Source organism: Micromys minutus, assembly GCF_963924665.1.
Source record: "Micromys minutus genome assembly, chromosome: 18".
Taxonomy (NCBI): domain Eukaryota; kingdom Metazoa; phylum Chordata; class Mammalia; order Rodentia; family Muridae; genus Micromys; species Micromys minutus.
The window spans coordinates 40,832,476-40,854,756 of record NC_137953.1 but is presented as its reverse complement, the minus strand read 5'-3'; the positions used below and the strand labels follow the sequence as shown (position 1 = coordinate 40,854,756).

At 40.1% G+C, this 22,281-nt stretch overlaps 1 protein-coding gene across 4 annotated transcripts in view; it reads left to right on the top strand.

The window, feature by feature from the left end:
* The window catches only part of UBN2 (ubinuclein 2), a 76,449-nt gene that overhangs the window by 34,761 nt on the left and 19,407 nt on the right, over positions 1 to 22,281 (top strand). For 2 of the 4 annotated variants that reach the window (XM_080932335.1, XM_080932334.1), the window contains exons 8-16: positions 851 to 980; positions 3,063 to 3,181; positions 3,757 to 3,870; positions 4,509 to 4,652; positions 5,747 to 5,797; positions 8,072 to 8,114; positions 10,439 to 11,980; positions 18,922 to 19,153; positions 19,415 to 19,504. In XM_080932335.1, coding sequence (XP_080788461.1) covers positions 851 to 980; positions 3,063 to 3,181; positions 3,757 to 3,870; positions 4,509 to 4,652; positions 5,747 to 5,797; positions 8,072 to 8,114; positions 10,439 to 11,980; positions 18,922 to 19,153; positions 19,415 to 19,504 — 2,465 coding nt within the window. Of the gene's footprint in view, positions 1 to 850; positions 981 to 3,062; positions 3,182 to 3,756; positions 3,871 to 4,508; positions 4,653 to 5,746; positions 5,798 to 8,071; positions 8,115 to 9,390; positions 9,442 to 10,438; positions 11,981 to 18,921; positions 19,154 to 19,414; positions 19,505 to 22,281 lie in introns of all 4 variants that reach the window. The other 2 variants (XM_080932337.1, XM_080932336.1) reach the window with 2 other exon arrangements.

Genomic DNA, 22,281 nt, shown 5'->3' with positions numbered 1-22,281 from the left:
AAAACTGCAAGACTAGGGGATTTCCAAAGGTTGTGGTTACCTAGAAACTTGGCAGAATATCTCAAAATCACAGGGTTTGGAACATGTCAAATTCCAGAAAGTGGGTCAGGACATGGTCAAATTTAAGTTATACAGAAAACTGGAAGGAATTTATTTTGAAATCTTGTAACAAAATGGTTTCTAATCTTAAGATTGAGTCAGGCTGGTCCATCAAAATAAAATAGCTATTAGGCAAAAATGCAGGTTTAACAATTAGTTTTCTGTCCCTCCCCCAAAGGAAGCATGAACAATCATTTACAATAAATTGAGTAAACTATTAAATACACAGCTGTGTGACAGTCACAATAGGGAAACAAAAATGAAGAAATAGCATGTACATATAGCTGGTTATATGAAGCTTTGCTTTTTCAGATACCTCCAGGAAAGTACTGTATGAATTGTGGGGATACAGAGTTGGAAACATCTGCCTATCTTTCTTCCTTCCTTCCTTCCTTCCTTCCTTCCTTCCTTCCTTCCTTCCTTCCTTCTTTTCTTTTTTCCTTCCTTCCTTCCTTCCTTCCTTCCTTCCTTCCTTCCTTCCTCCTTTCCTTCCTTCCTTCCTTGTTTTGTTTGGCTGGTTGATTTTCAAAAAAGGGTTTCTTGTATAGTCCTGGCACTTGCTTTGTAGACCAGGCTGGCCTGGAACTCAGTGGCCTGCCTGCCTTGCCTCTGCCTCCCTAATGCTAGGACTAAAGGTGTGCACAACCACCACCCCGATTCTTTATAGCTTCTGTTTAAAAGGGATTCTGTGTTGTTTACTGTTATGTGTTTTTTTTTGTTTTGTTTTGTTTTGGGTTTTTCTTTTGGTCAGCATTGAGTTACAGCTGCAAGAACTAGGTCCTGTCATCCGTAGTGGTGTCTACTCCCATCTTGAAGCATTTGTGCCATGCAATAAGGAAACACTGGTAAAACGTCTAAAGAAGCTACATCTTAATGTTCAGGTAAGTGGAAGACTGAGTTTTACATCTTGAGTTTTGTAACCAGTAAGCAAGAAAATGTTTGCTCAGAGTTTTTGCACATCTGTCACTTTATAGTTCTATTTGCATATCGTTAGTAAACATGAGATATTAGTAAAGGTGTTTGAGAGTCCTTTCTTTAGGGTTGGCAGGATGGCTTAGCAGGTAAAGTCACTTGCTGAGCAAGCCTTCCAAAATCGTCCTCTGAACTTCACAAATATACCATTTCATAAGCAATAACATACGTGTGTGTGTAATTTTTTTAAATTGTATTTCAACAGTTGATAGGTTTAGATGCGGAACACTGATTCCTAAGGCATAGATTCTTGGACTAGAAAGTCAATGTAGTAGGCACCACAAAGAGACTTTTTTGAGTTGAGAATTTATAGTTTTTTCTTGATCCAAAGCAGGTTAATGAATAAAGAAATTGTATTGGTATCTCATATCTTGTGTTTTTGCTAGCAGCTTCATACATTGGCAGTTGGAGCCCAAATTCAAATGACAAAAATGGGTAACTGATAAAATAGAACTAGAAATAGAAACACTTTTTAGTTTCTGTTTTTTGAAACAGGGCCTCACTATATAGCTTTGGCTGGCCTGGAGCTCACTCTAGACAGCAGGTTGACCTTGAACTCAGAGATCCAGCAGCAGTGCTAGAAGTGAAGGTATGCGCCACCATACCAACTCTGAGAAACACCATTTGCATAGTATGAAAAACACTTTATTTTCATTTTTGAAAAGGATGTAAGACCTAAACTAGCCCAGATTTAGCAGGTTTTCCATTTGGGTGCTGGGACTGTGTAGGCCGTCACCATTTTGCTTGTTTTTGTTAGTGTGTTTTTATTTTCTGTATGAATATTCTGTCTGTGGAATATTGGTGTAGTATGAATGTTTATAGTGCCCACAGAGGGCAGAGAGTGTTAGCTTCCCTATAATTAGAGGCAAAAGTTGTTGCTAGATGCCATGTGGGTTCAGGGAACAGAATCTGGATGTATCTCTCCCGTGTGTCCTTCTTTTCTTTTGAGACAGTGTTTTCTCTTCCTGTGTAGCTCTGCATGGCCTAGGACTGGCTATATAAATCAGACTGGATTAAAGTCATGCACAGCCATGACTGGTCTCACTTCATCTGGTTTTATGCCTTTCTATGAATCAAACCTAGGGCTTAATGCATGTTAGGCAGACCTTCAACCAACTAAGTTATTTTCCAGCCCCAGATTATAAAATATTTTGGCTAGCTATAGTGGTACCAGCGCATCAGCTGTAATGCTTTAATACCAGCATTCTGGAGGCAGAGGCCAACCTATTCTACATAATGGACAACCAGAGCTATACAGTAAAACCCTATCATAAAAACAACAAAATAAGCAAAAACCACAAAAAAAATTTTCAGAAAAACATTTGAATTTTGATATTTGAAGTTATTTAACATTTCATTGGATAATGGGAGAAAGACACCAATCTACCTTGTCCTTGCTGGTGTTTATATAAGTTTCGTCAGACCATTTCTATCCCAAGATGAAAATGCTGATTTAAGGTCTCAAACATAAAATTCTTTCTTTCTATGCAGAACCAATATGGAGAAGAGTTTCTGTTTCTTCTTTCATTTGGCCTTGAACTTAGTTTTTGCCTGCAGCATAGCTTATAATTGCTCACAACAGCTGGGGAACAGGGTTGTGTATTGTAGTAGTTCAGAATCATGTCTTCTTTGCATACATCTTCTAACCAGGAGTCAAACAGTAGTCTAGGCAACGCCACTCCCATTCTCTGGGTTATTTGCATTTTAATTCATTCAGAGAGCTTATTAGCCAAAGCTAGGGCTTATGCTCAAGAATGTGAAATAGCAGGCAAAAACTGGGACTCTGCTTGGTGAGACACAATCATCCTAATTTTGTGTCTAATGTGCCTTTTGACAAATCAGTGCTGTTGAAGAAATAGCCATATTAGATAATCACGTCAGGTCTGTAATCAATATATGAAATGTGATTTTGCCTATTGAGGATCTACTTAGAGAGTAAGTTTTGTTAGGATGTTTGAGAAAATTCCAGATATATCCCCTCTTCTCTCCAGGATGATCGATTAAGAGAACCTCTACAGAAACTGAAGCTGGCTGTTAGCAATGTCATGCCTGAACAGCTGTTTAAATACCAGGAGGACTGCCAGGCTCGAAGTCAAGCCAAATGTGCCAAGTATGTACCTCTGCTTTGGGCTGGCTTTACAAAAATCACTTTTAGCTGATGTTCTTAAGTAGCACCCATTCTTGGGAAACCGTGTATGTCTTTGAAATGATGTAATTATTTTTTTTTGTTTGTTTGTTTTTGTTTTTTTAATCATCACTCCCCACTCAACTGCTTTGCTGTCAAAAGCACAACACTTTATCTGGTTAATATCTATATTAACAAAACAAGAACCCAACCGGGCATGATGGGACATGCCTATAATAACAGCAATTAGGAGGTTTCAGCAAGGTGATTCAGGTTCCAGACCGGCCGGGCCTGCACTTCATACTGAAATGCTGACTCAAAAGAAAAAGACAAAAAGCACTGGCCAGGCATCTCATGTGCTCACCAGTCTGACTAAGCTGGGCTGGACACAAGCGGCTTTTGGCCTGAAGGATGAACATTTGTACTGCTAGCTAAAAATTCACAGTATCGTGTAGAAATAGAGTTTCTTGTTTGTTCTGTTTTGAGTAAACATCTAACTGAACAACTCTGAGTATTGTGAACTCTGTGTGAAAACTTTGCTTCATAAAATCATTTTTCAGGTTGCAAGCAGATGAAGAACGGGAAAAAAATGGATCTGATGAGGATGATGATGAGAAACCAGGGAAGCGTGTCATAGGCCCACGAAAGAAATTCCACTGGGACGACACCATCAGGTGAGGCCCGTCAGTCGTCACTTAGAGTCAAAGATAGAGTGGGAGAAGAGGACTAGGCTGGAAGCAGTCAAAGACTGGGTAGTGTGTAAGAAAGCATATTAATTTGGGGCTTTGGTTTTTATATAACACATTCAATCAGCTATTCAGTAGAGGGCAAGCATGTAATAAATATACTTGTGCGAAATGTTTGCATGCTGTACCCCAGGGAAACAACTCTTTTTTCAATCTTTACTCACTTAAAGGAGGTACCAGGACTGGAGAGATGGCTCAGGGTTAAGAGCACCGACCGCTCTTCCAGAGGTCCTGAGTTCAAATCCCAGCAACCACATGGTGGCTCACAACCATCTGTAATGAGATTTGATGCCCTCTTCTGGTGTGTCTGAAGATAGCTGCAGTGTGTTTATATATAATTAATAAATAAATATTATCTTTAAAAAAAAAAAAGGTACCCAAGGCCATTGTTGAACAGCAGGGGTGACTGTGTGCAATGAATGGTTAGTGTTAGAACTTACTTCTCTTATCATTGTCTAAATCCTTTAGCAAATTTATTGCCCCCAGATTTGACCTGTTTTGAATTTTATATTTTTTAGTTTCACAACTCATATTTCTGTATCAATATATATTTTTAATCTATTTAGAACTTTGTTGTGTAACCTTGTTGAGATCAAGTTGGGATGCTATGAATTAGAGCCAAATAAAAGCCAGTCTGCTGAGGATTACCTTAAGTCCTTCATGGAGACAGAGGTGAAGCCACTGTGGCCTAAGGGCTGGATGCAGGCAAGGTAAGAAATATGCTTTCTGGGATTTTGATGTGTTTTCTTGTTGTCAATTTTATTAAACATATTTGAACAAAAAACATATTACATTGATTTTGTTAAGAAATTACATGTTTGGGGGGGTGATACATGGGAAGATTTTGGTGGAGGAAATGTAAAGGGGGAGTATAATCTCAAAAAAATTAAACAAGAATTTACATGTTCAACATTCTGTTAATTACAGTATTACAGGCTGGGACTACAGTAAGAGATCCCCATCTCAATAAAACAAGTGTGTGTGGGGGGGGTATTTTAGATCATCACCACTTAATATATGTCTTGTGGAAATAGAAATAAGGTAAGAATAAAGATTGTTCAACTCAATTTTTTTTTCTTCTGAGTTCGGTAGTAGAGAAGAGAGTTGGGGGGTGATGGTCATAAATTTGATGCATAGATAGGAACGACATGCTGGATTTAGAGCAGAGCCTGCTGTAGTGCCACATGCTTGGAACAGCACTGATGAGAAGGATACAGAAGGGTTGCAGGTTTGAGGCCAGCCTATAGTAGTGGAGTTGCAGCTTGGGCTCTGTGGGAAAACCCATCTTAAGAAACACAGAAGCACCGGTTGTAGTGGGGCACGGGAAGCAGAAGCAGTGATCTCTGTGTTCATACCCAGCTGTGACTTAGCTAGCCATCAGCCTGTCATTATGTTCTGTTTTTTCAAGACAAGATTTCTCTCTGTTAGCCCTAGCTGCTCTGAAATTCTCTGTATAGACCAGACTGGCTTCAAACTCAGAGATCTGCCTACATCAGCCTTCCTAGGGCATGTGCCACCAACCTTTTATCTTAAAGTATCGTAATTGTTAAAACTTCTAAATACAAAGAAACCAAATAAAGCTTTTCATGAAATACATTATTGAATAAGGTTGTTAATACTTTTGTTTGGTAAATAAACAAAAATCAGATGATTAAGGATTTTAAGTTCAAGGTCGTCATGACCTATAATACTACATTTGAAGCTAGTCTGAGCCACATAGCAAGATCTTGTATGTGAAACAAAACCAGAAAGCAAAGCAAATGTTAGTTACTATAAAAATAATGTTGTCTTTTAATGTTTTCAGAATGCTTTTTAAGGAAAGCCGGAGTGTGCATAATCATCTTACTTCTGCCCCGTGAGTAAATCCTGATTCCAGATTTCTCCATTTGTTTTTATTCATGTTATGACTTTAAGAGACAAAGATGGGGCTGAGAGATTGCTCAGTGGTTAAGAGCACTGACTGCTATTGCAGAGGTCCTGAGTTCAATTCCCAGCATCCACATGGTGGCTCACAACCATCTATAATGAGATCTGATGCCCTCTTCTGGTGTGTCTGAGGACAGTGACAGTGTAGTCATATACATTAAATAAATAATTCTTTAAAAAGAAACAGATTTTTGCTCAAGTGCTGATTGAGACAGGTAAGACTTAAGTCTACTCTTAGGTCACCATCCCCCTGTTGCCACCTTCGTTTTGTTTTGTTTTTGTGTTATTTTGACTGGTGACTTTGGAAACAGTCCTGAGATACTCTCCCGGTATAGATTAGTATCCTATGGAGAGCTATGTAGGGAGCTTAGGTTAGCTCCTCTTGTCCGTATGGTCTGCACGTGTAACTACATTAGATGAGGTGATCCTACAGTGTTCTTCCTTGTGTACACAGAAATGGCTGGTTTTTTAGTAAACATAAAAAAACGATTTCTAGGTTTACAAAATGTTTCCATGGATAAAAGTACTTGCCTTATATACCTGAATTGGAGCCCTAGAATCCAGTGGTGAAAGGAGAAACCAACTCCTGAAAGCTGACCCCTGATTTCCACATGTGTCCTGAGGCATGTGTATATCTACACACATGTATAGTCACTCACAAATAAAATCAAATTTTAGAAAAATGTTAGTTCCAGACATGGAACCCAGGTTCTGGCATATGCTAGGCAGGTACTCTTCTACTCAGCCACACGCCTAGCACAGCGAGACTACCGCTAAAGAACAAGCTTTTATTTTCCCAGTACATAGGAGAACGCCATGTTTTGTTTGTGGTTGCTTTGGGGGTTACATATTGATCCACTGGGAAAATAGCTCAGTTGATTGAGTACTTAAAATGAATAAGGCCCTTGGTTTTCTCTCTAGCACTTAAAAAGGGTTATTGAAATGTATAAAGTCATCAAGTTGTAATTTGCTGAGCACTTTAATGTACATTTAATTATCATTTTGGGGATGATATTATAAAATTGCTGCTCTCCTTTTATACATACAGTTAGGAGAAATAGAAATTTCTAGTGTATAGAAAGGACTCGTTTTTAGTTTATCATCAGAGACCTATTGTTTCAGTTAGTTTGTTTTCTCTTGTAAGACAGAGTCTTGCTTTTTGCCCAGTCTGGTCTTCGTGGGCTCCACGTGACTCTCCTGCCTCTGCTTCTCAAGTAGCTCAGATCATGAGCATGTGCCACTATGTCTGACTCCCATCCTAGTCCACTCCTCAGCTTTTAAAATCTGTTGTTACTGCTACCTTTGTGTTTTGTTGTAGGTATGCATGGATGTATATATATATATATTTGTTTGTATTTTTATCAGAAAATAGGATAGGTAAGCCAGGCAGTATTAGTACTTTAATCCCAGTTCTGAGGAGACAAGCAGGCATATCTTTGAGTTTGAGGCTAGCCTGGTCTGTGGCATGAGTTTTAGGACAGCCAGGGCTACACAAAGAAAGCAAAAAGAGAGGGGGATTGTGGGGGAGAGAAGAAAAGATCGGTGAATATGGTTGTAGGGCGTGGAGAATTGCCTTCCCGAAACTGCATAATATTGGCAGGTGTTTCATGCTGGTTCCTAACTGTTCAAAGATTCTTGCTTTATTTATTTTGAGACTGAGTCTCACTATATAGTCCAGACTGGCCTGGACCTTACTGTGTAGACCAGAGTGACCTCAAACTCACAAAGCTTTCTTCTTGCCTTTTAATTAATTAATTTGTTATCATTCTAACAATTTTTTTCAACTATAAATAATTTTTAATAAAACCTTAAATTTTTTTCTTAAGTTAAATGTCATTAATAACCCATTTCCCTAATTTGCATTTGGTATACCTTGAAGCTGTTTCCCTACATTTAATTGTAAGTTCTTACCAGTCCTTTGAAGTCCATCTCCTTAGGCACCTGTTTTGAGTTATTTTATGTTTTATGTATTTATGTGTGGTTTTTAATTTTTTCTTGTCTATATTTTTTATTTTAGTAATTATTTGGCCTTTTAGTCAGTTTAAATTGAAAAAATACTGCTTAAGTATCCCCAGGCAAGCTGAATACTTACATGTAGTTCCTGCTTTCAAGGACATTTCCTAATAGTGGAAAAATTAGTCTGCTGTAATTCATAACATATAACTGCTTTTGAAATGACCTTCATTTTAATCTTTTATCACAGGGCAAAGAAAAAGGTGATTCCTGCATCAAAACCCAAAGTCAAGGTAAGAGTCCAGCAAATCTGTAGTTGGTCCTATTTGGTGAGTGTTGGGATGGATTTCTAAGAGGAAAGGAATGTATGCTGTTTAGCAAAGCATAAGTGCTGTGCTAAATTCCTTGACTTTCAACTTCATAAAAGTCCACTTGAAAAATAGATGATTGTGGAACTGTGGGAATTTACATACATTAATTCTATATAGAAATATTGGATAAAATGAAACAAATGTTCTTTAAAAATATAGATGTTTGGGCATGGTTGTATGTGTGCTGGGAGGTAGAGGCAGGCATATCTCTGAGTTCAAGGCCAGCCTGGTCTACAGTGATAATTCTAGCATAGCTAGGGCTAAATAGAGAAACTCTGTTCCAAAAGACCATAGCTAAGTTTGTAAATAGAAAGGAGAAAATCCAGAGTCAAAGAGAAGCTACCCAATTGATGGCCCATTGCTGAGGCCTCATTGCCCTTGGAAAGACTACCCATCACATTACAAGCAAAAAACCCATACGCTTAGTCTACTCGCTGAAATATAAACTGTGGAGAGATATATTAGTATAGGTTAGAGTCAGGGGACACCACAATTAAATCCCCAGGAGGATAGGCCATAGATTTGTTAGCGTAGAACATAAAATTCCCTGGGCATAGTGGTACTTAAGTGTAGTCCCAATACTCTAGAGGGAGACACAGAAGAACTGCAGCAATTTTGGGGCCAGTCTTTCTCCTCCATAAGTCTAGGTCACTCAGGATGCCTAAACCTACCCCTACCTCCAAGAAAAATTTTAACAGTGCTTAGGAGAGACTGGATTGTGAGCCCTCCCACATTTCTTCTGTTCTTTAGCCAAAATCAAGGCTTCCTTTGCTACTAAAATGACTATTTAAAGTAATATACAGCAGACATATTCATAACATAGGGAGCTCAAGCTGACCCTTGGCTCGATGGAGTTGGAGGTTAACTTGGGATAAAGAAAGATGCTGCCTCCCCCAAAGAGATAGTTAAAACAGGAACTTTGTCCTGGTGATACCTTTGATATTTATTATTGCCCCACCTCAATCCTGCACTCTCTAATGGTGGAGGTTTAGCAAGTGTGCTTGGACTGTCAACATGTGTGAGCATGTATCTCACGTTTACCCCTCATTTGACAAATAGACCCTAACGGGGTCATAAGCACACGTCTATAGAGAGTGAAGCTTTTAGGTCGGAGTTCTTGGAATAAAAGTTTAGGACAAGTGCTATGGAAGTTAGATGTGACAGCAATCTTAACAGCTTACTTACTGTAACACCATAGGAGGTGATGGTAAAGACCCTTCCTGTTCGTTCTTTCCCTACCATGCCGAAGGTAAGTGATGTGGCTGTATACATCAGTATAGAAGACTCTGGGTTTGGGACCTTTTCTTTCTAAGGAACTAATGGCACCTCTGAAATGATTTATTGATCTGTGCAGTAGTTTTGTCTTTATCTTAAACATGAAATCTAGCGCTTTATATTACTCTCAACAAATAAACGATTGTTCTTTAACTGGCTAATATTTTTCTCTGAATATTTTAAACTATAATTCTCTTAACTCTTCCTTGAATTTTAAGAAAATTAATTTAACAGACAATATTCACTTATATGTTTAACATTTTCTTAGGTCAGTAAGACTTAGACTTAAGTCTTAGATGAGTATCTTCTCACTTGCAGGAAACAGTAAGCACATACTTGATAAATTACAAATGATGTCCATCAGAATAGTAGAATGATTTAAATAATTGGTTTCCTAGTATACTGGTGGTCAGTAGCTACAGAAACACAAGGAAGCAGAGAACAAGAGTCATAGTCCTGATATGACAAAAAATGAAGTCCCTTCCAAGCACCAGGACGACCAGTGTCTGCTAAGATGGGATTGACCTAGGTTCGGAATAGCTGATGTAAGTGGAGTTAACGAGTGATGTCACTTAGTGTCCTTTAGCCCTATTTTCAGGTCCTGGTAAGATGACTTGCAAGGACATGGTGGTGTACTATGTCACACACTGGTATTTAGAGAGCTGGGTAGAGTACTGTCTTAATGTTATTTTGATTTTGACAGTCTTTTCAAGATTTCTAGCTTTAAAATAAAGGGCCCAGTATATCAGTACTTGGGAGGCAGAGGCACATAGATCTTTGTGAGTTCAAGGACAGCCTGATCTCCATAAAGAGTTCCAGAACAGGCATGACTATACCAGAGCTGTATTAGAACAAACAAAATAACAAAATAATAATTTTAGTCAGCATAAAAATTTCTTAGCCTTATAAAAGCTAAATTTAAAATTTGTAAATTAACTCTATTCTTTCTAATATAATGCTACTTATGCTAGGAATGTAGCCCAAAAAAAGACCCCAAAGTTCCTGCATCCATGGTGGCTTCAGGTGGTGGTCCTTCCACGAGCTCCAGCACATCCATCGTTGCCTCAGCCAGCTCAACACCAGCCCAAGAAACTATCTGCCTTGATGACTCCCTAGATGAAGACCTTTCTTTCCCCTCAGCCTCACTGGATCTTGTATCTGAAGCTTTAGCTGTCATCAACAATGGGAACAAGGGCTCCTCAGTCAGTTCAAGGCTAAATGTGCCAACTACAAAACCTCGTCCAGGACTGAGAGAAGAAAAGCTAGCAAGTATCATGAGTAAGTTACCACTGGCTACTCCCAAAAAACTAGATTCTACTCAGACTGCTCACTCATCAAGTCTTATTGCTGGTCACACGGGACCAGTACCAAAGAAACCCCAGGATTTAGCTCATACTGGTATTTCTTCAGGCCTTATTGCTGGTTCTTCAATTCAGAACCCTAAAGTTTCCTTAGAACCTTTGCCAGCCAGGCTGCTCCAGCAAGGACTACAAAGGTCAAGCCAGATACACGCTTCTTCCTCTTCACAGACTCATGGCTCCTCCTCCCAAGCCCAAGCTACTGCCTCCTCTCATGCTCTGGGAACATCAGAGGCCCAAGATGCTTCTTCATTAACACAAGTAACAAAGGTGCACCAGCACTCAGCTGTCCAGCAGAACTATGTGTCTCCATTACAAGCCACCATTAGTAAATCACATACCAACCCAGTGGTGAAATTAAGTAATAACCCCCAACTTTCCTGTTCGCCCCAACTACTCAAGACTTCAGATAAGCCACTGATGTATCGTCTCCCTTTGTCTACCCCATCACCTGGAAATGGTTCTCAGGGGCCCCACCCCCTGGTTTCTAGGTCAGCACCGAGTACCACTACCTCCAGTAACTATTTAGCCAAGGCTATGGTGTCACAAATCTCCACGCAGGGTTTCAAATCTCCCTTCTCAATGGCTGCGTCTCCCAAACTTGCCGCATCTCCCAAACCGGCCACATCTCCCAAACCTTTACCCTCACCTAAGCCTTCTGTTTCACCCAAGCCCTCACTGTCAGCTAAGCCTTCAATATCTACTAAACTGATTTCTAAATCCAACCCAACTCCCAAGCCTGCTGTATGCCCAAGTTCTTCTGGTCCAAACACACTAGTAGCCCAGAGTAGCCACTCCACAAGTAACAATCCTGTCCATAAACAGCCCAGTGGAATGAACATCAGCAGACAGTCTCCCACTCTGAATTTGTTGCCCTCAAATCGCACTTCTGGCCTTCCAACTACAAAAACTCTTCAGGCCCCTTCTAAACTAACAAACTCATCATCCTCTGGAACTGTTGGGAAGAACAGCTTGAGTGGGATCCCAATGAATGTACCTGCCAACAGAGGTAGCAACCTTAACTCAAGTGGAGCTAATAGGACTAGTCTGTCTGGGGGAACAGGAAGTGGAACACAGGGTGCTACTAAACCGCTGTCTACTCCACATAGACCAACCTCTGCCTCAGGGTCTGCAGTGGTAGCGGCCAGTGTGCAGGTATGTATGGACTATGTGTTTATATGCTGAATGTAAGATTGAGCAAACTTTCCGAGTGATAAATATAACACAGAGTGTGTGTTTACAGTGAGCTGATAACAGCCATGCCTATGAAATGTTCTCAGTGTTGACATCATAGTTTTCATTGGAATGTGGGGTTTTTTATTTTTTCAACCAAGTATCATGTTAGGCCATGTATGTGGTGCCATACACCTGTAATCCTAGCACGTGGAAGGCTGATGTAGGAAGAACCCAAGCTGAAGGCCAGCCTGGGCTGTATGCAGAAGACGCTAAACTAACCTGGGCTGCATAAATAAAATAAATAAAACTTCAGATGGTGGGTACATTAGCTCAATGCTAGTCTAATGTGTTAAACTCCAATACCAGGAAGAAAAAATCACATTTACCGTAACATTTGTTTTGAAAAACAAAACTTGGGTGGATATTTAAAACCTTATCTCTTAGCCAGACATGGTGATGTACTCCTGTAATCCTAATTCTTGCAAGGTGGAAGCCAGATGTTCAGAAGTCAAATTTGTCTTTGGTTACACATCAGGTTCAAGGCCAGCATGGGCTGTATGACACCCTGTTGAGGAAAACAAATCTCTACAAATTCTCTCTCTCTTAGTACAAGCAAAAACAAAATATTAGTAGTGCAGGAGTTTAATATATATCCAATCAGCTACCTTTCTTCTGTCTTTATAAATGTATGAGAGGGCATGATGTGCATATTGGGTACAGTGCTTAAGAAGGCCAGAAGAGGGGGACAGATCCCCTGAGCTAGAGTTACAGGCAAGTGTCAGACCCTAACCTCTGAAAGAGCAGCAAGTGCTCTTAACCACTGAGCTACCTTCCTTATTTATTAAGTCAAATTTATATATTTGTAATATTTTTCTTTAATCATTTATCTTCTCCAAAATTTTATTTTACATTAAGTTTTTGGTTATGTATAATTCTGTCTGCGTAATGTGGAATGCCTATATACCATATCTTCCCAGTTTGTTAATTTTTAGTGTTTTGTTAATTTTACTTTTTAGTTTTGTTAATTTTAGTAAACTTGCCTCTTAATCAACGTGTGTTAGCTGGAAGGGACATAAATAGTATTTCCTTTACCATTGCTGTTGCATGCCTGATCACGTCTTTGTTTTATAACACTTACCTGAGAGTGCACTTCCTGGCTTACAAACTGCCACTCAGAATTCCTTGCATCGTATTTAGAATTATAGAAAAATCTGAGGCCATGCTAAGTATATTATACCCTTTTACAAGTGATGTGTTTTCCTGCTGAAATGAGTAGAATATGTACCTTTAAATCCCAGTATTCCTAAACTATAGCTGTGTTTATCTAATTTCATTAATTTTGTACTTGGGACATAAAGAACCTCAGATCTGACTATTTTTTTAGCTCAAGAATATTTTTTTCTCAGTCAGTGAGATGGCTGAATGGGTAGAGGTGCTTGCCACCACTCGTAACGACTTGAGTTTGATCCCTGGGACCCACATGGTAGAAGGAGAACAGACTCCTGAAAGTTGTCCTCTGGCCTCCACATCCACATACCATTGCACAGTCCCCCCGCCCCCCGCCCAGGAATAAATGTAATTTTAAGATTTTTTTTTTATAACAATAAAGACTGTTATTCTGTGTTTGGTAGTTGTTTCTGCTCCAGTGCTTTGTTTAGACTTGTTTAGAGAGTAGACGTCTATACACAGACCTGACTGGCTAGGACCCTTCCTGCCTTTCCCTGAAGCTGAGACTCCCAGCCTGCACTGCTGCACCCAGCTCAGCTGACAGCTGTTTTGAGGTGGTTTTTTTTTTTTTTTTTTTTTTTTGTTTGTTTGTTTGTTTGTTTGTTCGTTTGTTTGTTTTGGTTGGTTTTCGGTGTTTGGTTTTGGGCTTTTGTTTTGTTTTCTGTTTTTTGAGCAGAATCTTACTGTGTAGCGCAGGCTAGCTTCAAGATTGTAGTCCTTCTGCTCCAGTCTCCTAACTGCTGAGTCACAGCCTTGGACTGACACATCTGATATACTGTTCATATATTCCTTGACTCTGATTTCTAAATCATCTCGTATTGTGTTCATTTTTCTGCCTTGTCTGTATTTTAAGGCATTCAAGAGACTTCTCCTTCACATTGATTATGTGGCTTCCTTAATATTTTTTCCTCCTGGAAGTAATGTATATTCACTATGAGCAAATTTAGAGACAAGAAAAAAGCCACCTGTGCACGCCACCTTTTATTTGTAGGGTGTTTTAAGGCTGTTTTCAAAAAGCTGTCTTACATAATATTATGTTGTAAATACCTTTTTGAAAGTACATATTTTATGATGTATAGGTAAATATGAACTTGACATCTGTGAGATGAGTTGTCTAAGTCGATGCTTTAAGTTCTTGCTGCTTCCTAATGTGTGGAATGGTAATTTAATGAAGTTTTCTCCTTGCTGTTTGTAGAGGCTTCATGCAGCTCACTGTAATGTAAAACTTGGTATTGAATACACATTTATTTAATAATACCAAGTTATCATTCTTCCACTTCTCTCCTTCAGGAAAACTAATATAGAACAAATTCAGTTTACTGGCACTTCACTGGTTCAAATCCATATTGATGTTTTCATCCTAAGAAAATGAAGGGAGTAAGGTGTTCTTCACCTATGTCCCAGCACTGAGACTAAAGGGTCACTTGAGCCCTTAAGTTCAAGACCAGCCTAGGCAAGATAGTAAGACCTTTCCTCAAAGAGAGGGTTAAAGACAAAGGGTAGAGAGGTAAATAACAAAATTCAAATACACTGATTATGGGGATTATTTGTTAAAATTGTTAATTCTAGATAAGGTCTGGGAATTATCCTTTGTTACTATTCATATTTGCTAAAGAAGAAATGGCTTACTAAAATTAACCTTTAATTTAACCAAAGGAAAAAAAAATGAAATTCCAACATAAATAGTAGTTTCTGGTCCATACCGTCCTCCTTACCATCCACAGTTTCACTTTTTCTGAGACAAGGCCTTCAAGAAGGCCAGTGCTTCCCGTGTGCTGAGCTATAGGCATGCACCACCATACCAGCTTGAAAGAAGAATGAATGAATGGCAGCCAGGTTTGATGTGGCTCACCTTATTCCCAGGCGGAGGCAGAACATCTTGAGTTTGAGTTAAGCCTGGTCTTCATTGAGTTCGGACCAGCCAAGGCTACAGCGTGAGGCCTGGTTCAAGGAGTGAATGACAAGCTCAAGTTTGTAAATGTTACCACTGACTATCTTGTGGCTTCCATTATAAAAATAAGGATTTCAGTTTTTGTATAGAGGTACCATTTTGTTGAAATAGTGATCAGATTTTGGTTAAATCTCTCATGACATGAATATTGTCTTTGCTGCATTATCAGTTACAGCTTCGTTAATTATTATAAAATGTTAGGGGAGTTTTCTACACTTAAAAGTGAATTGTTCTTTACTTCATTGCCTTCAAGTATCTTGTTAAATTGGCCTTTACTTTTTTTCACCTCTGAAATCTATCTGACCTTGTATTTGATTATCATTTATCCCAAAGGAAGCCATTCACTATCTTACATATAACTGATCTGTCACAAGAAAGCTACATGACAAAATCTGTGCTCCAGACAAGTTCCTTCCTGGTACTTTTCCACTCCAAGTGGCTTTATGACACAGAAACCCCAGGGTGCCCTACTTCTTTGATCTGTTTTTATCTCTCTTACTAGTTTGACTCTGGAAAAAGTCAACAGTTTATTAACATCAGGTAGCCTCTGCAACCAAGTAGCTGTTGGTACAGTGTCATCTCTGAAGTGTTTTCAGCTGCTTGTAGCCTTCAGATGCCTATTGAACCCAGGTGATGAAAGCAGATGTTCCATTATGAGGGAGTAAATGTGGGGCCTGTTGCTCTCGAAGGCTGTACCTCCTGTCTACAAGGCATCTGCAGGGCTGTCCAAAGCACATGAAAAGATAGGTCATTTAACAAAGGTTCAAAGTTCAAATCTTATTCTGTCTACTTTCTACTCAATAACTTTTCTTCCAGAACATTCTTCCTCCTTCTTGACCTCCAACTTACTTTGTATGACCCCATATTTGCCTCTTTATGATTCTAGAAGTCATCATCCAGTAAGCAACTGTGTACTATGTGCCAAGCTCTCTTCTTTGTGCTGGGGAACCAGGGTGAACAACATTCCATACCTGCTCTCATGGAACATTCCTTTTAGATAAACTAAACACAAGTTTTATTTTTAAAATGCATCTGCCATGAAAAGATTGTTAAAAATTGGTTATTGGTAAGATCATAGACTACAGAAGGTCTGTTAAAGGAAATACTGAATTTGAGCTGAGAGTTGGAGGAACAGGGCACTACCATGTTTAGAGAAGACAGGAAATGGGTATGGGCTAGAGGGAACAACAGTATAAAGATTCCAAGTAGAAGAGCCCTCGTGCTGTGAGAGCAAAGTATATCAAGGGGACCTGGTAGATTTGGCATTTACAATGTGTGGAAGGGAAACTGGTAAAAGGAGGTCTTAATTAAGAAAATGATATGGCTCCATTTTAGAATATTCTTCTAGATGAATGGGAAACAGCTGTCTCTCCAAACAAAATGAAAACGTTGTAAGAACAGGTGCCTGCCTGAGAAGAGCGGGCTCCAGTCGTGTGTTTCCTCAACGCAGAAAGCTTAGAAAACATGTCTGATTATGGACACTATATATCCTGCTTCTCTAGATAATGTTGACAGCTTTTCTATGCTCCCAGATGTTAGAAACAGTGGGGTTTTCAACTTCCTAAAGTGCCCCTTAAATTTTTACATGTCAGTGTAATATTGAGGTCACCTGACATTCCAGTTCTGTAAACAAAATCAGATTTGGGAAATTCCTAGAAAGTGTGAAACATTAGTTATAACATTTTTTTAAAGATTTATTTATTTTGTTTATGTGAATACACTGGGATTTGAACTCTAAGCAGTCAGTGCTCTTAACCAACTGCTAAGCCATCTCTCCACCCCATAACATTTTTTTAATTGCTGATATTCAAGTTATTTTTAAAAATAGGAACTTGCCTCAATTTATCTCTACCTGTTGTAATATTCAGTTATTTTCTCGCAGAAAGACTTTAAAAGGTTCAGCTCATTTGCATTGTTTACAGTTTTCACTGAGGGCGTCCATTCAGGACACAACCTTGGAGAATATCTTGAGACTACAATAGATTCAGTGTTTAAAATGAAGGAACCATTATTGTTAATTTTTAAACTGATACAGGATCTTTTTTATCCTAGTTGCTTTTAAAAGGTATTACTTCTAATTGGGTATTTTTTCATAAATATACCAATGTGTATCAGAATTGGCATAGTAAAGAAAAAGGCTGGCAATCCTTCAAAGTGTCACCTAGTAGAGTGTTGCGGATTAGTACTTGGGTATAAGGAGAAAGTTGGGTGAAGACGAAACTGTCGTCAGTTTTGAGGCCTGCAGAATAAGATTGTTGTCCCAACATCTAAAAAAGAAATGCTTGCTGAAGGCAGGGCATGGTGGGAGACCTTGTGATTCCAGTTTTGGACGAGTCAGGTTAAGTGTTGTAAACCCACGTGGTATTATTCACTGAACTCTGATTCACAGGATTAAACCTGAGGTGACAGGTCAGAACTGAGCTTATAAATCTCCTTGGTAACAAAGAGGAGGAAATGGGGGGTGGAAGCAGAAGATGGTTTCTGCAGAGTAATCTCACTTCTGTTCAGAGTATGGACCCTGGAATGTATAAATAATACGAATATGGCACACATGTTTGGGAAAGTTACATATGTTTTCTAACACATTGCAAAATAAAACCTTCAGCCCTGACCAGGCATGGTGGTGTCTGAAGCATTCCTGTAATCACAGTACTTCAGATGTTGAGGCTGGAGAACTCAGATTTCAGGGTTAGTTTGTGTTTTATAGTGAGTTCCAGGCCAGTCTGGGCTACACAGTAACCCTGTTTGAAAAACAAACCAAACAATAAATAGATAAAACATCAACTCTTAATCAATGAGGTATTTTAGTAGAAGTAAGCACACAAAATCAACAGTAGCTGATATGTATTATCTATTTAAGAAAGCTTTTTTGGTAGTTCTAGCTGGTCTGAAACTTGCTATGTAAACCAAGCTGGCCTCAGACTCAGAGATCACCTGGCTCTGCCTCCAAAGTGCTGGGATTAAAGGCCTGCACAGCCACCGCCCAGTGAGAAGACATTTATTTATACTTAGAGTCTCATCTCAGAAAAGCAGTGCAATGGGAACCAGCTTTCAGCAGCTCTGGAGAAACTAGATTGGAAAATGGAAGAGGCTGTTTTTCAGTAAGATTTTTAAAAAGGGATACAGTTGATATCAGATTATTACTGGAGGATGGGGGAAATATAGAAATAACGGTTGAGATGTAGAAAGAAAAGGTCTGGAGGGGTGGAGAGACGCTGTGCTGTCCTACATTGGAGCCCTTGGGGTGTAGGTTGGGCAGTTATCATCTCTAGGGAAGCATGGGTAAGACTGAGGATGAAGAGCTTTCAGAGGGCCTCATCTACTTCAGGCGCTGGGCTAAGGTGAGGACAGCAGTGTGGGCCTTGTGCCAGAGAGTGAGCCTTGAGTCCCAGTGGAAGGGGCTGGAATTACTCGCTAGTTAATCCTGACTGGTTTTAGGAGAAGCAGAGAAAGGGAAATGAAAGTTTTGGAGTTGGAGACTTGCAAGCAAGAATGGGCATTCCGTCTAAGAAGCAGACTACCGTCCCCACTAAAGAGCTGTGTACGCAGAAACATTCAGCTGCCACTTGCAGGTGTTCAGAACCATTATGAGGAACCCTTTGGATTATATTTTTCACCTCATTAATTTTTTTCTGATTTGTTAGAACAGATAAAGAGACAGTCTTGCATCCATGAATATGTTAAATCAATTTAGGTACAATGCTTTACTTCTTATCTATTTTGACCCCTGGTTTCTACACAGTCCACAGCAGGAGCATCATTATTGGCTAATGCCTCACCTCTGACTCTCATGACATCACCTTTGTCTGTAACAAATCAAACTGTGACTCCCTTTGGGATGCTGGGTGGCCTTGTTCCAGTGACCATGCCCTTCCAGTTTCCCTTGGAGCTACTTGGCTTTGGAACGGACACAGCTGGAGTGACAACCACCTCGGGATCTACCTCAGCAGCTTTCCATCATAGCCTAACTCAGAGTAAGTGGGGCTCTATTTTCAATGAGCAAATGAGCCATCAAATACCACATTTCTATTGCAATACATTATGTAAGAGAAAGTCAAAATTTGGGGGTTTCTTAGCATAATCATGACTATTTACATAAGTCAGTATCCGTGCTGTAATTTTAGGAAGCTCTCAGAGCTTGGGCTCACACTGGTGTTGGATAAGGCACTATTTACTATTTCTAAGTTTAATCTAATGGGATCTTAAGATCACTGACAACTGTGTTTTCCTCTCAGATTTACTAAAGAGTTTACAGCCAGGAACCCAGCACGCAGCAACCCTTTCCCACTCACCTCTGCCTACACACTTACAGCAAGCATTTAATGGTAAGCAAGCTGCTTGTTTCTATTGTCTATAAGTATTTATAGATGCTGACTAAACTTTCTTCAAATGGTGGGAATGGAATGAGAAAGCCCCAGGGAAATTTTCATTTGACTATTTCCTCAGTGGCAAGAAGTACTTACTGCGGACCCGCAAGTTCAGTTCATAGCAACTCCTAACGGTCTGTAACTTTAGGAGAGATGCTCTCCTCTGGCCTCTAGGCACACATGCTGCACATATATACATGCAGACAAAACAACTGTCCTAGTTAGGGTTTTCCTGCTGTGAACAGACACCATGACCAAGGAAGTCTTATAAAGGACATTTAATTGGACCTGGCTTACAGGTGGGAACACGGCAGCATCCAGGCGAGAGTTCTACATCTTCATTTGAAGGCTGCTAGTAGAATACTGGCTCCCAGGCAGCTAGGACAAGGGTATTAAAGTCCATACCCACAAAGCCACACCTCCCAACAATGCCACTCCCTTGCTCCCATAGGCTTGATAGGAGTCTATGGAAGGGGGGGGGGGGCATCTCTAGACATAGCATAGTTTTAAAAGTACATTTGATCCAGCTTCCAAAGTCCCCATAATCTATAGCAGACAATGTTAAAAGTCCAAAGTTCAAAGTCTCTTCTGAGATCCATTCAATCACTTAACTGTAATCCCCAAAGCAAGACAGAAAACAGCTGAGCAAACTCCAAACTGTGCATCTCCATGTATGATGTCAAAGCAGTCTTCAGATATCCAACTCCTTTTTCATCATTGTTGAATGCAACAAACTTCTTTCTCCTGGGCTGTATCCATTTTCTGTTAGCAGCTTTCCTCAGCAGATAGCCCACAGCTTTAGCGACTCAAAAATCTTGGGGTCTCCAAGGCAACTTCAATGTTACAGCTTCTTGTTTAAGTGTCTGGGATCCACACATGATCTTCTGGGCTCCTCCAAAGGGCTGGCATCACTTCTCCAGCTCTGCCCCTGTAGTGCTCTAAGCTCAGGTTGATCCACCCCACTGCCATTGTTGTTCTCGGTGATCATCCCATGGTGCTGGCATCTTCAATACCAGGGGTCTTCCACTGCAACCAAGCTTCACCAGTAGCCTCTCATAGGCTCTCTTCATGGTGCCAAGCCTCTACTCCTTTGCATGACCCCTTCAGTTCAGGGCCATCAACTGCAACTGAGGCTGCACCTCACCAGTGGCCTTCCATGGCCTCTCACAGTGCCGAGCCTCAGCTGCTCTTCATGACCTCTTCATGCCTTCAAAAACAGTACCACCTGGGTGACTCTTACACATTACCAAGTACAGCTGCTGCAGGAGGTACAACCTTGGCTATCTCTGGAACAAGCTTCTGTGTGTTCTCAGAAAACACTTCCCAGGAGATTTCACCTCAGTGATGCTGGTCTTTTCTTAATCACCACTAATTTCTTAGCTCCAGCTAACCAGCATCAATTGTCCCAGTGCCCCTTCTATTCTGGACTCTAGACCCAGAACCATATGGCCAAAGCTGCCCAGTTCTGTTTTTTTCTGGGGCTGGAACATGACCCCCTTGTTATGTTACATTAGCACCAGCTTTGTTTTCCATCTCCTTCACTGCCTAAGCTTGGCTATCCTGGAACTTGCTCCATAGACTGCTGCATGCACTGGGATTAAAGGTGTGGTCCAGCAAGCCTGGATTTAAGCTTCACTTCACCTAGAACCTGCTCTGTTCTCAGCTGGACTCTCAGAGATCTGCTTGTCTTTGCCTCCTGGGATTAAAAGCTAGTACTACCATGGCTAGACCTAAATTTAGCTGCATGAAATCTTGCCCCAATTTAGTTTAATATCCTGGATCACAGGATTCAGCTCCATTTCACTTTCTGCTGCCCCATTAAAATTCAAATCACATATTTTATATTTTTCCTTTCTCAGCTTGCTGTGCTAGTTTAAATGCTCTTCATGAGACTTAACCAGAGAACAAAGTCTATGATGGGTATTTCTGAAACTTCCCTTGTCAGTGCAATTAATATAAATCTCTTTGCCTTATCCTCAGGTAGACTTTTCAGACAAGGGTAAAAAACAGCCACATTCTTGACCAAAATGCCACAAAAACAGTCTCTAGGCTACATATTGAAATTCTTCTCCGCTGAAACCTCAAAGTCTTTTCTATTCCTAGTAGAATAGCCCATTAAGCCTCATTTAACACTTCCACTGCTTTCCAAATCCAAAGTCCCAAAATCCATATTCTTCCAAACAAAAGCATGGTCCAGCCTATCACAGCAATACCCCAGTCCCTGGTACCAATTTCTGTCCTAGTTAGGGTTTTTCAGCTGTGAACACACACCATGACCAAGGCAAATCTTATAAAGGTCAACATTTAATTGGGCCTGGCTTACAGGTGGGAACACAGCAGCAACCAGGAAGAGTTCTACATCTTCATCTGAAGGCTGCTAGTAGAATTCTGGCTCCCAGGCAGCTAGGACAAGGGTATTAAATCCCATACCCACAAAGCCACACCTCCCAACAATGCCACTCCCTGGCCCAAGCAAATACAAACCATCACATACCCATATACATAAAATTAAAGCCAAAACTGTTTCTAAAACATTTTACTCTTGAGCATAGGACAGAAATTAGAGCTATGCAGCAGTCTTGAGGCAATAGGCTATCATTAATTCTGTGGTCATTCCTGTGGTCAACTGCTCAAGGCTCATCCTTGAAAGAAGGAACATACACACCATCTACTTTTTCTGCACTTAGTTTGGTTTAAATACATTCCTGTTGTGTGGTCCATCCAGTTGAAGACGT